The sequence below is a fragment of the Eptatretus burgeri genome, chromosome 7 (genome assembly GCF_056783735.1).
Source record: "Eptatretus burgeri isolate ZD-2024b chromosome 7, Ebu_testis_v1, whole genome shotgun sequence".
NCBI lineage: Eukaryota > Metazoa > Chordata > Myxini > Myxiniformes > Myxinidae > Eptatretus > Eptatretus burgeri.
The window spans coordinates 81501523-81518873 of NC_140967.1; the positions used below are offsets into that span (position 1 = coordinate 81501523).

The following is a 17351-nucleotide window of genomic DNA, read 5'->3' on the forward strand; positions in this document are numbered from 1 at the left end:
CATCATTCCCCATTACAAAAACCGGAAACAAAAACGGAAGCAAAATGGTCATAGCCAACGACACGGAGCCACAATTGCCAGGGTATTGTGTTGTTTTTGTTGTTTCCTAGTCTCTCATGTGCACGCGTTAAGTAATATTCACAAGATATAAATAAAACCCAATCGTGTTTATACACCGCACAGTGTTTAACAACAACCGGAAGCAAAAGGTCATAGCTTTGTATATCATATAGAACAACACGGATTCCAAATAGCCAGGGGTATTGTGTTGTTGTTGTTTCCAATTCTCTCATGTGCACGCGTTAAGTATGAAGCTCACTGCGTTTGCCATGAACAGATTTGGATATTGAGCCATCTCAAATTCAGCCGCTGATGGCTGCGGCAGCCATTTTCCACTGCCATCAAAAATTTTGAGATGGCCCAATATCAAAACATGTTCATAATATGTTAGGCTACTAGTGTGCCAAATTTGGTGCTTTCCTCACAAAATGCACAATTGTTATGCGAAGTTGCCCCACTAAAATGAAATAATTTCAACATAAAAGAGCTTTCATTCCAAGTTATTCCTTGATAAATCAGAACTACTCACAGACTCCAAGGCCTTTGGCCATAGCTCAATGGAGTATTGCTCTAATCTATTGGGTGGAATACCAGCAGCATGTCAAATAACCTGTGTATGTATGTGTATATATATATATATATATATATATATATATATATATATATATATATATATATATATATATATATATATATATAGATATATATATATATATATATATAGATATATATATATATATATATATATATATAGATATATATATATATATATCTATATATCTATCTCTCGCGCCCTCGCGCCCTCCCCCCTCGCGCCCTCGCCCTCCCCCTCTCGCCCTCCCCCTCTCGCCCTCCCCTCTCGCCCTCCCCTCCCCCTCTCGCCCTCGCCCTCCCGCCCTCGCCCTCGCCCCCTCGCCCTCCCCCTCTCGCCCTCGCCCCCTCTCTCTCTCGTCCTCTCTCTCTCGCCCTCGCCCCTCTCTCTCGCCCTCTCTCTCTCGCCCTCGCCCCCCCTCTCTCGCCCTCCCCCTCGCGCCCACGCCCTCCCCCTCTCGCCCTCGCCACCTCTCTCTCGCCCTCTCGCCCTCCCCCTCTCGCCCTCGCCACCTCTCTCGCCCTCTCGCCCTCCCCCTCTCGCCCTCGCCACCTCTCTCTCGCCCTCTCGCCCTCCCCTCTCGCCCTCGCCCCCTCTCTCTCGCCCCCTCGCCCTCCCCCTCTCGCCCTCCCCCTCCCCCTCTCGCCCTCGCCCTCCCGCCCTCGCCCTCGCCCCCTCGCCCTCCCCCTCTCGCCCTCGCCCCCTCTCTCTCTCGTCCTCTCTCTCTCGCCCTCGCCCCTCTCTCTCGCCCTCTCTCTCTCGCCCTCGCCCCCTCTCTCTCGCCCTCCGCCTCTCGCCCTCGCCCTCCCCCTCTCGCCCTCGCCACCTCTCTCTCGCCCTCTCGCCCTCCCCTCTCGCCCTCGCCACCTCTCTCGCCCTCTCGCCCTCCCCCTCTCGCCCTCGCCACCTCTCTCTCGCCCTCTCGCCCTCCCCCTCTCGCCCTCGCCCCCTCTCTCTCGCCCCCTCGCCCTCCCCCTCTCGCCCTCGCCCCTCTCTCTCGCCCCCTCTCCCTCGCCCTCCCCCTCTCTCTCGCCCCCTCTCCCTCGCCCTCCCCTCTCGCCCTCGTCCCCTCTCTCTCGCCCCTCTCCCTCGCCCCCTCTCTCGCCCTCGCCCCTCCCTCTAAGCCCCCTCTCTCTCGCCCTCGCCCCCTCTCTCGCCCTCGCCCTCGCCCCTCTCTCGCCCCCTCTCTCGCCCCCTCTCTCTCGCCCTCGCCCTCCCTCGCCCCCTCTCCCTCGCCCTCCCCCTCTCGCCCTCGCCCCTCTCTCTCGCCCCCTCTCCCTCGCCCCTCTCTCTCGCCCTCGCCCCCTCTCTCGCCCCTCTCTCTCGCCCTCGCCCTCGCCCCCTCCCTCTCGCCCCCTCTCTCTCGCCCTCGCCCTCGCCCCCTCTCTCGCCCCCTCTCTCTCGCCCTCGCCCTCGCCCCCTCTCTCGCCCCTCTCTCGCCCCCTCTCTCTCGCCCTCGCCCTCCCTCGCCCCCTCTCCCTCGCCCCCCTCTCTCTCGCCCTCGCCCCCTCCCTCTCGCCCCCTCTCTCTCGCCCTCGCCCTCGCCCCCTCCCTCTCGCCCCCTCTCTCTCGCCCTCGCCCTCGCCCCCTCCCTCTCGCCCCCTCTCTCTCGCCCTCGCCCTCGCCCCCTCCTCCCTCTCGCCCCCTCTCTCTCGCCCTCGCCCTCGCCCCCTCTCTCGCCCCTCTCTCTCGCCCCCTCTCTCTCGCCCTCGCCCCCTCCCTCTCGCCCCCTCTCTCTCGCCCTCGCCCTCCCTCGCCCCCTCCCTCTCGCCCCCTCTCTCTCGCCCTCGCCCTCCCTCGCCCCCTCCCTCTCGCCCCCTCTCTCTCGCCCTCGCCCTCCCTCGCCCCCTCCCTCTCGCCCCCTCTCTCTCGCCCTCGCCCCTCCCTCTCGCCCTCGCCCCCTCTCGCCCCCTCTCTCTCGCCCTCGCCCCCTCTCTCTCGCCCCCTCTCTCGCCCTCGCCCCCTCTCTCGCCCTCGCCCCCTCTCTCGCCCTCGCCCCCTCTCTCGCCCTCGCCCCCTCTCTCGCCCTCGCCCCCTCTCTCGCCCTCGCCCCCTCTCTCGCCCTCGCCCCCTCTCTCGCCCTCGCCCCCTCTCTCGCCCTCGCCCCTCTCTCGCCCTCGCCCCTCTCTCGCCCTCGCCCCCTCTCTCGCCCTCGCCCCCTCTCTCGCCCTCGCCCCCTCTCTCGCCCTCGCCCCTCTCTCGCCCTCTCTCGCCCTCGCCCTCTCTCTCCCCCTCTCTCTCCCCTCCCCCTCCCTCTCCCCCTCCCTCTCCCCCTCTCTCTCCCCTCCAAAGCTCTCAAGATTATTGGCATCTGCCATGATGAGACCAAAGTACAAAGCTTGTTGCTCTCAAATCACAAAAAAAAAAAAAAACACTTGGTGACCTTTGTGTTTTTTCCAAATTGCCTCTTCTCTGATATAGTTCACTCTGCTCTATCAACCCTCTGACCCTTGCCAGCTCCTCCGGGACGGATGCATTCCTCCAGTCACCCTCTCAAAAGGGCTGGCAGGATGACCTCGAGGTATTCACACTCGCCTTTAAGATGCCTATCCTGAGTTTGACTTTTGCCCTCGCTATAAACTGCCATTGTGGTATTTCCCAGGCAGGATGATTCATCAACGTGTGTGCCAGCCCTAGGATGGACGTTCAACTGTGCATCCCTTCTGCTGGCATTAGTTGGGGGATGTGTTAAAGATCCCATGGTGTCCTTCGTGAAGCGTCGATGAGCTACCGCTGCCTTTGTAGAACTGCTTTCCAGAGACTGGTCACTTTCACTCTTCCCTCCAGAATAAACTATCTCATACATCATCCCCATCCCTATCCACAATCATTAATACAACTCTGAACCCTACCTGTCTACCCTCAAAGTTTTAATTTCCTGTTTTCTCCCTCTCCTCTCTCCTTTTTTGTTGTTCCTCTCCTCTAAGGTAATATAAAAAATTTGCCAATTCCCTTGCTCATTGTATCCATTTGTGGCCCCACTGTCACTACAGCACCGACTTAAATTCACTTTTCCATAACCTTCCATATCCTGTGTCGGAGTGGTGACCCATCCAGGATTGTTCCCAAAAGCCCAGGAGACTGCTTCGGCAGCAGCAATGCTCTGAACATAGTATGGTCCCAATGGATGGATGGATGGATTAATTGATGTGGATTGTACTGAGAGGAATGGGGATGTCAGAGCACCTAATATATCTGATAAGAAGCCTGTACACCAAACAATAAGCTACAGTTAGAACAGAGTATGGACAGACATAATGGTTTGGAATTGGAAAACAGGTCAGACAAGAGTGCATTCTCCCCCCTTACTTGTTCAGTCTGTATCATGAGGAAATCAAACTTGGATGATACAGAGACTGAAGTCAGGATTGGAGGCAGATTTATCAACAACCTAATGTATCCTGATGATACCACTCTATTTTTTTTTTTTTTGTTCTTTGTTTTTGGTCACAGGACATTGTCCACAGGACCTTTGTTCTTTGGAGGACATGGTCCCTTTGTGGAAGAGCGAGGATGCAGAACAGATTTGGTGACAACATAACAAAGGGAACAGCAGGACGAAGGGGAAATGCCAACAGCAGGGCAGAGGAATAAAGTAGATGGAGACGGACAAACAAGAGATGCAGGTGGTAATGATGAGAGGTAGAGGAGAACACAAAGGGTGGACAAGATGAACACATAAGCAAAATTTTGGTAAGGGTGGGGTGTGGCTGAACAGGTGAAGAAAAGATCATGGTTTTGGATGGGGGGGGGGTGATTTGAGATGGTGATGAACAGCTGTTTTGAAGACCTGGAGGGAAGAATGGGATTGAAGAGTGTGGAAGGTAGTTCCACAGGTGGGGGAAAAAGAATAAATCAGTGGAGGTGAGCAGCTATTCTGGATTTAGGCAGTTTCACTCGGCGGGGGTTGCTGATGGACCGCAAGCATCCTGCAGATACCTCAGGGGTACAAAGTACAGAGAGGGCAGAGGGTACAAGCCCAGAAATGAGGTGGAAGAATACAGAGAGACAATCAACATGTCAACGATGGCAAAATGATAGGCCCATAGACTCAGCTTCATCGCAAGAGATTCCAATGATCTTGAAGGCCGTGGTTTCCACGGCATCAAGCTGAGGAAGATGTGATGCAGGGGAGCTTGCCCACAGGGGAGAGCAGAACTCCCTCAAGCTGCAGATGAAAGCCTGTAGGTGAATAAGAACTCAGGTGTGCCAAGGAAGGACTTTGCATGATGGAGGATGCCCAGTCAGTGTCTGGCTTTGGAGGCCAACTTTGAAATGTGACTTGCCCAAGAGAGATCACGGCTGAGAGCGAGACCCAAGAGTTTGAATGACTGAACCTCTTTGAGAGGGTTGTTGAGAAAGTCGATGGGAGGGTTTGCAGAATAGTCATTTCAGAGAGAGAGAGTGAGAGGGAGGGAATATGGGATTTGTCACGATTGATTGAAAGACACGCTCAAAGTATTTGACCAGTTTGTGATTTGTCAATGTCTGAGGAGAGGGAAGAGGCTGTGACCTGTCTGTCAGAAGAATGAGAGGTAGAGTAGAGTCATCAGCCAAGAGATAAATAGGATTTTCCAGAGAGTCAGTGAGATCATTGATGAAGAGGAGTAAGATTGGGCCAAGAACACCACCTTGGGGCATTCCAGCCTTGACAGGGAGAGAAGAAAGGGTTCCATTCAGAGCCAAACACTGGCTACGAGAGTGGAGGAAGTCAGCGATCCAAGAGTGGCGTTGACCTTGGATTCCATAGCCAGATAGCTTGAAGAGCATGGTAGGGTGCCAGACTGCATTGTTGGCTGTTGGCAGAAAAAAAAAAAAACTGTTGGCAGAAAGTAAAGTGGACTTGATGAAGCTGCTGCAGACAGTAAAGAAAGAAAGTGAAAAACGTCTTTATTTAAACCATATTCTTCTTCTCCTCCTCCTCCTCTTCCCATAATAAGGGGTGAGGTTAACCCTAAAAAAGAAAAATTTTGGCAACTGAGAAGATCGACATGTTCCAATTGGGAGACCATCAGGTGGAAGCAGTGGAAAGTTTCATCTTCCTGGGTTCAAGGATTGAAGTGACCGAAGAATATGGAAGAGAAATTCACAGCCGGTTATCATTTGGGAGAACATCAATGTCGGGATTGACAAAGATCTGGAAAGACAAGGGTGTGACAATTCAAACCAAGAGGAGGCTGGTGAATGCTATGGTAGTTGCAGTTGCAATGTATGGATGTGAGTCATGGACAGTGAAAAAGAAAGAACGAGATTGACCATTTTGAATTGTAATGTTATCAACCAATGTTAAAAATTCCATGAGCTGCAATAATAAGACGAAACAAATCGGTTCTTGAATAAATTCGACCGCCATGGACATTAGAAGTGCTGATGATAAAACAGAAACCGTCATGCTTTGGACACATCATGCGTGCACAAAACGAAAGTCTGGAGAAGACTTTCATATGGTTAAGGGAAGAAGAGGACGAAGCAAACCTTGTAATAAGTGCTGGATGGATGGTATAAAAGCTGCAACCAAGCTTTCTCTGCCAGAGCTTCAGGAAGCAGTGCAGGATCGGGATGTTTGGATAAATCTGCTCATGAACGTCACTAAAAGTCAACCACGACTTCACAGAACTGTGTAACTAACACATGTTCAACATTGGAATAAACAAAGAAAGAGCAATGCTCTTTCCTATTCTGCTTGCTTTCAGGTTTCAGACAGATAATTTCATGTGATTTGCCAACAAGTCCAGAATGACAGTGACATCCAACTTTATAGACCGAGAGAGAAATGGAGGTGAAGTGGTATCTCACGGCAGGGGAATACACACCTCGTGATCGTCAATGGGGTCATCACAGACATTTGATGAAGACTTTTTTTTGGCAATGTCTTGTATAAAGAACATGTGTAACAATTGTTTTGGAGCATACAAACAGAAACCCATATAGAAAGTAGAAACCCAAAATTATCGATCAGTTTCTTCAAGTGAAGGATGTGGTGAGAAGGTAAAAATGGCCTCGTTTTTCCTTCAATTTGGCCATTTGTAGGAGGAATTTTCTGCTTGAAATCAAACTCGACAAAACCACAAAATGATTGCCAAATGGAAATCCTTCCACTTGCTGTAAAAAACATGATGAAGGTCATCAAGTGCCAAAATTTCCTCATTTTTTTTTTCTCTACACATTGTGTGGCTGGGCCAATATTATGTGGAAATCAGTTACTTAAAAAAAAAAAAATAATAATAATAATAATAATAATAATAATAATAATTAAAGTCATCACATTTACCTACTCACCCTGCTCAAGAAGTTGTGGGCTGGAAACTCGACTGGTTTCAGGGGGTTCAACATTTTGGAACCGGATTTTCGTTAAGAGCCAGATGCCGCGGAGTAAACTGAGAAGAGAAGATTCATCCTTTGGGAAAGTGAAATGTGGGAATAAAGGCAGAAAGAGAATTGAACAAAAAAAAAAATAACACTGGCAGGTACAACCATGGAGCAATACTGTTTCAGTCGGGTCATCACAAAAACACGAGAATACGCTCGAGGGATGTGCCGACTCGCACCGTTACGTTTCTCTTTTGAGCAGTCGTGGTGGTTTCGCGTTTGATGTATGATGACAAAGATTTCAGAAATGAAATAACCCCGCATGGATATTCACAGTATGTTGACATACTGTAGCAAATTTCTTCCATTCTGTTCATTCTGTAATTATGGCTTGTGGTTATAGTTTAACGAATAAAATTTCTTGATTTGGGAATTAATGTTTGATTTTACTACGAATGGCCGCTGACTTCAAGATCAAAAACTGCTTAGCTGATTTCCCTCAAATTTTGCAAACATTGCTCAGGTGATGGCTGCAAAATAAGTTTGGCCTCGTATCATGCTACTTCCACTCCCGGCCCCAAGGATTGGGAAATGACACCCAAGTTGGAGAGTAATCAATAATTGTCCTTTGTTGGTTCCTCTTTAAAAGTATCACGTATGCTCTACATTCTCACGACCTCTACCACCGAAGGTGGACGGAGGCTATGTTTTCACCCCTGTCTGTTTGTTTGTTTGTTTGCAGGAAATCTCAAAATATTATGGATGGAGTTGGACGAATCTTGGGGGGCGGTGTTGAGTGTGGGATAAGGACGAAGTGTTTAGATTTTGGTGAAGATCTCAATCCGTGTTGGAGAATGTTAAAATTTTTAAAGTGATTCTTCACCATTTTGTGATATAGCCAAAAATTATTTACAGCATGATATTTCAAAAGGTAGTGGACGGATTTGGATGAAACTTGGTGAATGAGTTGGGGAGGTGACAAGAACCAGCCAATTAGATATTGTTTAATGGCCAGATCCAGCCTATCAGTGGGAAACAAAGCGTAAACTGTTCAGCCTGGCAGAAGTATGCGCACTACAGAGTGCCGTTCTCGTTACCTCTGCCACCGAAGGTGAAGGGGGTTATGTTTTCACTCCTTTCTGTTTCTCTGTATGCAAGATATCTCAAAAAGTTGTGAACAGATCCGGATGAAATTTATTGGACAGATTGGGTGTGTGACAAGGAAGAACCGATTAGGTTTTGGTGAAGATCTGGATCCGGATCCGACGACTAGAATTTTTTAATGTGATTCTTCACCATTGAGAGATTGGGCCAAAAACGATATATAGCATGATATCTCAAAAGGTAGTGGACGGATTTTGACGAAACTTGGTGGACGCATTGGGTGTATGACGAGGAAGAATTGATTCAATTTTGGTGATATTCTGAATCAGGATCCGGATATGATAATTATTTAACTTTTAAAGTGATTCTTCACCATTGAGAGATAGGGCCAAAAACGATGTAGTTCTATATAGCATGATATTTCAAAAATGTATTAGGCCCGATATGTTGTCGTGGATCAGGCATTGCGTGGCAGTGGTATGCGCTCTACCGAGTGCCCTTCTAGTTTACTCTGCTTCTGACTTTGACTTTCTATCCCTGGTTGGTATCAGCTGTTTCTGCTCCTTAATTACAGCTGCTGTTGATCTGAATAGAGATCACCCGATCTGTGAAAGTTGCCTCTCCCTCTCAGCTAGAGTCTCTTAGTTTGACATCGAGCTTCATATTGTCCAAAAAGACGTGATTATCGCAACTCATGCGTCAGCCGATGGTCATGGCATGAGCCAATGTAGTCCCGCACTGAATTCCATTTTATAGTTCTCCATGTGAGCTCAAAGTTGCACTCATCTGAGACAATCCCAAGAAGAAGCGCTGTGCCCAACTTGGAATTTTAGCTACCATTGTTGTCCAGTTATTCTGCCGACAGACAAACATACAGATGGGATCATCACAATATGGTCATTAGCCTATGGAAGCACCTCGCCTATGGTCATGGCATGACAAAAATAACCTCAAATTTAAATCTCAAAGCTGGTAACACATTACATACATAAAAATGATGGAATTATCAACTCATCTCCCCACTCCCTCCTTAGTCATGGCCCAAACATGCCCGCTTAGCACTAGAATCCCTTTAGTATCTCCTCCAGTTCTGGAAGGATACCCTAGAAGTACACATCCTCACTTATGTGCTGTTAAACTTGGGTTCGAATCTCGACCCACCAAGAGACTTTCATCCTGGTGTTTTCCAAGCAGGGTGGGGTATTAATGTGTGTGCCATCCCTCCGATGAATGTTAAACTGGGTGTCTCAATTGATAGCATTAGTTCATGGACAGGAAATATCCTACCATGTGCTTCACAAAGACAAGGCAAGATATCATCAACACCCTGGCCAACTTCAAAATTCCTGCTCGAATATGCAGGAGCACAGACTGCATCAGTAGCACAGCTGGGCCTCAGAAATTATGCAACCATGGCAAGTTTAATCTAGTCCGATGTGTACGCACTAACAACTATCCCCCCCAGTTGTCTTTTAAGCCACTTGTGCGCAAACTACGTACTCCAGCTCTCACAAGTTTTAATAACTCTAACAAGTTGGAACAACATGATTTGAGCATCATGTGTCAAGCATGATTAGGCATAAGTCACAGAATTGAACTTTATTTTGTAAATAACAGTTTACATGCGAGGATAGTGACAAAGGTACTCTCTATTTCCACTGGTATGTTATTTCAAACAGATGTACCCCAGCCAAAATTAATGTCTCCAATATACCGAGTATGTAACAATTAGTGATTTATGAAATTTTAAAAGTAAAATACCAAAACAACAAAGAAATCCGCAAGTTGTGCAAAACCAAATTCGTTGTGCAAAATCTACACATATAAGCACAGACAATGAAAACAATCGCGTAACATACCTCAGCAGAGAGTCCGAGAGCTCGCAAAGAGATTACAACATCTGCTAGGCCTGCGTGTGAGGCCTGACTGCTCCAACAGTTCTCCGAGTTGCTGTGAGGACAATGTGGGTGGCGATTTGACATAACTACATCAGCACACTCGCCTGTTTTATAACAAACAGTAATTATACATTTGGAATGAGCATGTGCTTTTTAAAGATATGAGAAGGATAAAATTGCTGCGAGTCTCACAGCCTGGTGTTGGCTAAATGATTCGGGTGGCGGGCTTTGGATCCCAGGGTCCCGAGTTCAAATCCTGCTCAGCCGTTGAATTAATACCAGGTGGGGTTAACTCGGCCTGTCATCCTTCAGAGGTCGGCAAAATGAGTGCCAGCATGCTGATATCCTGTGTCGGAGTGGTGACCCGTCCCGGATTGTGCCCGATAGCCAAGGAGACTGCTTAAGCAGCACCAACGCTCTGCGCAGAGTATGGTCCCAATCTCCTCCTCCTCCTCCTCCTCCTCCTCTCATAGCAACAGGCAATCAGGTCTCATTAAACTAAAGGGTTATAAAACATGCTCTATGACCAAATATTGCAAGAATTTTTTTTTCTACAGGGTCTAACAGCTCATGGAGATGCTGAAACACCAATCACGCACGCACGTGACAGTACACCGGACTTGACTCTTTAACCACTGAAGTTGGAGGAAGTGAGGAAACTTCACGTGATGACGTGAAGGCTATCATTATGACGTTAATTTTCTCCTCAGCCAGGAAATGGTGGACAAATGTCCTCCCCGAGTCCTTCTCCCCAACCCACAGCACCCACCCCATGAATGCCAACCAATGAGGTTTGTCCATGCTCTATCATCTAAATGCTGAGAGCCAATTGAGTAAATGGCACTATCATTTTTAGGCTTTGGGATGGGTCAGGATGGAACAGAAGAGTTCCACACTCAGAGCGGACACCCTCACCATTGTGCTTTTCAGCTACGACGATATATTTAAAAACTTAAGTTATACAACATTTAATTTCACCCTTTGTGTTCACGAGAAAGATGTAAAGAGATGTGAAATGAGATTACAAACAAATACACAAAGTTTCAGTGAAAAAAAATATATATATATACATACATACACACAATGAAATACAATGACATTATCTGCAAGCAAATTTTGTTTCATTCAAAAGTTTCACGTTGTTTTGTATTCAGTTCACAAAATCTATCGTGATTAGAAAAAGGAGATGCATTCTCTCAAGCAAATTAAGCCCAATCAAATCAGAACCACAGCACAAAGTTGCATTATTCTCATACCACGGGATTAATTATTGTTCCCAAGCCGTCAACTCAAACATGTTAAAGCAGCAAACATTATGCATTACTTACTGACCTCTTACTCCGTATAGAATAACAGCTTGAAATGAATTTCATGGACTTATTGAATCTATCCGGACTGACTGACAAGTAAATTAACCTTCTCGAGCTTCAACCACGCCGGAGTGAAAATACCAAGTTTTGTCAGGCCTCCGAAATTGCGGTCTCATCTGGGTTACATTCTCAAACAGACTATTAAACTGTTGGAAGTGTTGCGTAGGAGGCAAGGTGGTGTATCAAAAAGTGCACTGTTTATCAAATGTCATCCTATGCTGGGGTCCCCATCTGCAGGCAATGATTGCTGGTGGACATTAAAATCCCAGTGTCTTCGGCAAAAAGAACAGGTAATTGTCATGAGCACCTTGGCCAAATTCCCAAATTAATGCCCGAACAAGCACAACAAAATATAAGCCCCGATTTGAAACGAAGACACCCCCTCGCACACTATCGACAAGTAGTCCTGAAATATGGCCAGCATAAGTAATAACATTGCATAATATAAGTACAGCACTAATATACACCATATTGTCACAAAATTAAGGCATGAATCCCAGTTCAAATTGATATAATATTGCAACGTTATCAGTTGGCCTGTTTGGCGTCCCCATCTGAGCACCTAAAATGTGTTGCCGAGTCCCGAGTTCAAATTCCATATCTTGTATTGATTTGTTTATTGTATGCCTCAATGCCTCAGTTTTTGGTTTTCTCACAAATATTGCGTCTCCAATACCTCACTCACTGTAACCTCCCTACCATGTCACACCCAACTGACCCTGGACTCTGTGTCTTCACAACCTGAGAAGGTATCGAATTTTCTTGCATCCAACGACTGATTCTGAAACTGAACCGGGCAGTATCACCTCATCTGTCCCCAAAACTCTGCTGCTGCTCTTGAACATCCTCTTTCTCCTCTGTTCACTGTATAATTTGCCCTACGCCTTCTTCCATATGCTTGGAACTCATCCAACATCACCATAATACATAAAACAAGGACCAAAAAACGATCCCCTAAACTACAGACTGATCAGCATACTTCCAATAATCAGCAAGGTCATGGAATCCATCATCACATTAGACATCAAATCCTTCCTCTTCTCCAATGGCCTGATCTCTAAACATCAGCTTGGATTCAAACCTAGTCACCCGACCTTTGACAAGCTGCTTCTGCTCTTGAAACAATGGATGGAGGCCCAAAATGTCAGATGACATCACGGCCATCTTTCTAGACATATCTCGAGCTTTTGACAAAGTCTGGCACACACCCTGGTCTCCAAACTCTCTACCTATGGCATCAAAGAACACCTCCATTCTCATAGCCAACGTGTGGCTCTCAACAGGATCCTCTGATCTCTCGCTGTCGAGGCTGGGGTGTCCCAAAGCAGTGTTCTGGGCCCTGTCTTACTCCTAATCTTCATCAACAATCTCTCTAACGCTGAAAAATCCTCTTTAGCTCTTCACTGATGACTCCACCCTCTGCCACAACATCCCCTTCCATTAGTTAGGCAGGTAGCAGCCTCTTCTCTCTCTGCAGACCTTGAAAAAAAAAAAAATCACAAACTGGTCAAACACTTGGAATACGTCTTTCAATCCTGACAAATTTCACACTCTCACTATCACTATCTTTCTCCGAAAGGACGGTCTTCCCTCACCACCCCAATCTAATTTCCTAACAATCCTCTTGAAAAGTCAAGAGTAGACTTGGCATGCTCCTTCGTGCAAAGTCCTTCCTTGGTGCACCTGAACTCCTATCCACCGACAAGGCCTTAATCCACAGCTTGATGGAGTACTGCTCTTCCCTCTGGGCTGGCTCCCCTGCCTCACATCTTGCTCAGCTTGACACCGTGGAAACCAAGGCCATCAAGATCAATGAAATTGAGTTGATGGGCCTATCACTTCACCATCGCAGACAGATCAGTGGTCTCTCTGTCTTCTATCGCATCCTTTCTGGCCTTGCTGTGCTGACCCCAAGTTTCTGCAGGGCACACAGTCCACAATCAACTGCCTTCTGGTGAAACTACAAAAATCCAGGATCACTGCTCACCTCCAACCTCCACTCATTTGCTCCTCTATTTTCCCAACTGTGGAATCAACTTCCACATCCACAACGATCGGGGATGCCTCTTGCAACCTTGTGGTTGTAACCCCAAATGTAAGTCAGGGGCCAAATCTTCCCCATTCTTCCCTGCTGCCCAAATTAGTCAGGGCAGCACGGTCATGGTCAGTGCTGATCAGTCCACATGGACCGGCCCTTGCCCTCTTGTGTCTGTCTCTTCTCTCTCTAACTCTTTCATGGTCCTGACTTTGTGAAGGTGGGGGTACACCATCCTGGATGTGGGTATCTCTGGGAGATCAATCGGTTGTCTCTGTGCTGTGAGCTTGTCCAAGAGAACTGTCTGGGACTATACTACAACAACAACAACTTTCACATCCTCTTCAATCTCATCCTTCCCTCCAGGTCTTCAAGACAGATGTTCACCACCATCTATCATCCCCAATCCAAAACCATGATCTTTTCTTCCCTCATTAACCCCACCCAAATGCCTCCTCCTTCCTAAGTTCCAGTTTTTCCCGACTAAGAGTTTCCTTCTATATCCATTCTGTCCACCCTATGCATCCTCTCATGCCCCCATTGCTTGTCCAAGTCTCCCTCTATCTTGGCTTTCAACTCTGCTGTTGGTATATATCCCCCCCCTCCCCCTTTCTCCCTATCTCTACATCCTGGTCTGTTCAGTATACTTGCTGTTCTACGAGTATTTATACAGAAAAAAACAAAAAGATGAGTAGCATTCAGTACTTACCAGCGAAATTCCAATTCCAGCAATGTTACACATCACCAATTGCAGGGTTTGATGGGAATGGTACTTTTCAAATTTTGCTGGGAAGTGGTCAACTATTTATTACATACACAAATCGTCAATTTTGGTGAATTTCACTGCATTCTGGACATCAAGAGGTAATGCGTCTCCCCCAAACAACCAATGTTTCCAAAGTACACTTCTTCCTATGTTTCTAACTCATTGTTGAAACACGAGGAAACACAATGTTCTGCATGGGGGCCGAGAGCACAAAGCATAACCTGTTGAGTGTGTTCGTGTCCTGCATACAAAAAATAAATATAAGCTCCCTAAAAGATTCTTCAATGCAGGAGGGGGCCATTCAGCCCATCAAGCCTGTGCAATAGTTGCTTGTCCATACTCTATCCTTTTAAATGCTGAGTGTCAAGTCAAGCAACAAAGCAGCTTGCATCATTTTTAAAGCCTTTGGGATGACTCAGACAGGGTCCGAACCACCAACCTCCCAGACTCAGAGCTGACACTCTAACTATTACTTTGCAATGCAAGACATTTATGTACAAGCTCATCCTTGAGCCTCATACAGTAAAAGTGTGAAAACATTAAAAAAAAATTAAGATCAACAAGTCTGGAGACGGCGATGGTTCACGAGCAATGTACATGGTTCGCCTTTTTTTTATTTTTTGACCTTCGAGGGGACGCCACGGGCAAACTGGCGGGAATCGGGAAAAACATAAATGTTGAAAGTTGGAGTACTCGAAGAGCACTACAGGCATACCAACTTTCATTCAAAACAGTTGAAAACCCTAGGAGCTCGATGCCCAATTTATTGATTTTTTTGACATTTTCTAAGTTCGTGAACTTGTGATCTTGACCTTGGGACAAAAATGAAAAATCGAGCTCCGTGGGGCTATGCAGGTGCCATTGGGCTAACAAATACCGAAACCCCTGCCAGATTCGACAAACCCCCTCGGAGAAGATGTAACTTGAAACTGGCTACCCCCTAAAAACACCTTTTTTGGGCGTGGCTCCGCCAATAATAGGCGCAGCACGCCCATTCTCAGGAAAACAAAACGAGATCATGATTATAAACCTCCCACCCAAATTTTATCAGGATCGGATCAAAACCCACGGAGCTATACTCGGGACGGACAGACAGACAGACAGACAGACAGACAGACAGACAGACAGACAGACAGACAGACAGACAGACAGACAGACAGACAGACAGAGACACACAGACAGAGACACACAGACAGAGACACACAGACAGACAGACACACAGACAGACAGACAGACAGACAGAGACACACAGACAGAGACACACAGACAGAGACACACAGACAGAGACACACAGACAGAGACACACAGACAGAGACACACAGACAGAGACACACAGACAGAGACACACAGACAGAGACACACAGACAGACACACAGACAGAGACACAGACAGAGACACAGACAGAGACACAGACAGAGACACAGACAGACACACAGACACACAGACACACAGACAGAGACACAGACAGACACACAGACACACAGAGACACAGACAGAGACACAGACAGAGACACAGACAGAGACACAGACAGAGACACAGACAGAGACACGGACAGACACACAGACAGACAGACAGACAGACACACAGACAGACAGACAGACAGACAGACAGACAGACAGACAGACAGACACACAGACAGACAGACAGACAGACAGACAGACAGACACACAGACAGACAGACAGACAGACAGACAGACACACAGACAGACAGACACACAGACAGACAGACACACAGACAGACAGACACACAGACAGACAGACACACAGACAGACAGACACACAGACAGACAGACACACAGACAGACAGACACACAGACAGACAGACACACAGACAGACAGACACACAGACAGACAGACACACAGACAGACAGACACACAGACAGACAGACACACAGACAGACAGACACACAGACAGACAGACACACAGACAGACAGACACACAGACAGACAGACACACAGACAGACAGACACACAGACAGACAGACACACAGACACACAGACACACAGACACACAGACACACAGACACACAGACACACAGACACACAGACACACAGACACACAGACACACAGACACACAGACACACAGACACACAGACACACAGACACACAGACACACAGACACACACCCAACGAATAAAGTGGTCACTCGTGAACCAATATTGTTTCATCGTGGTTAAGAGAAATAATCATAAAAATGAAGGGATTGCAAACTGAATTTGTTCTTAACAAGAGTCCACTATAATTGCCAGTTGCCATGTGCAAGTACTGCTTTTTTGGTATGATTATGGTGTATCACATGTCAAAATGTTGCTTTGGATCCTAAAGTGTTCCACAAGTCCCAGTTTACTTTCCACCCAAGGCACAGGGAGACCTCTCTTTTTAACGATGTTTTGCATCATTTTCCAAGTAACATAATTTTTTTGTAAAATTCTCAGATGCATTCTGCTGAGAAGAAACTTTACAGTATTAGTGTAAAGGCAAATTCTAATTTTAATTATGTGTTTATCTGTCCCGACTTGAACTTGTCAATATTGTTTAAAAAATAAAACTAAAAGAGGGAAGGAACATCATCACCAGGCCCCCTGCCCCCACCCCCCTCACCCCCTTCTACCCTTGATTTCTCATGTCCAATTTCTCCAATCCTTCAGTGGCGCTCAGTAGAGAAAAGATAGGAAATGTTGGCTGTCCTTCACTGGCCAACACTCGGGATCTCTCCAGCAGGTAAGTGGTCAATCGTCCTGTAAAAGTACCATAAAACTTGATCGTGAACAAGCAGACAACGATAAGCAGAAAATATTTTCTTCTTTAAACGCACAGATGTGAAATAGTAATGATACTGTGGTAGTACAAGCTATATCTGGTCCAACTACAAACCGTTATCCTGGTGTTTTGTACGCAGGGCGTGAGCCATCCATTGGATGGGACGTTAAGCCAAAGACCCATCTGCTACGATTGGTTGCTGGTGGATGTTAACGATGCAAGAGATTTTTTTTTGTAAGAGTAGGCCATTGTGCGCCAGCGTCCTGGCCAAATTCCAAATTCTCTCTCCAACATAGTGGGTGCACTCGATCAGCGGTGCAGCTGCACTGAGGTGAATGATGTGTTGAGCAGCCATTTACTGCACATGATTGAATGAATGAAACCACTATTTGTCAAAATTTTACAACTTTAGCACACTGCGACACTCACCCATACTTGAGAGAAATTTATTTTTT

General features: G+C 47.0%; 1 protein-coding gene across 1 annotated transcript in view; it reads right to left on the reverse strand.

Moving 5' to 3' along the window:
• Positions 1 to 16854, reverse strand: part of LOC147023629 (unconventional myosin-XVI-like) — a 113128-nt gene extending 96274 nt beyond the window's left edge. Inside the window, exons 1-3 of the mRNA XM_085890350.1 lie at positions 16748 to 16854; positions 9925 to 10015; positions 6932 to 7049 (exon numbers count right to left, since the gene is read on the reverse strand). Coding sequence (XP_085746476.1) covers positions 6932 to 6985 — 54 coding nt within the window. The 5' untranslated portion in view covers positions 6986 to 7049; positions 9925 to 10015; positions 16748 to 16854. The remainder of the gene's footprint in view (positions 1 to 6931; positions 7050 to 9924; positions 10016 to 16747) is intronic.
• Between the last annotated feature and the right edge of the window lie 497 nt (positions 16855 to 17351).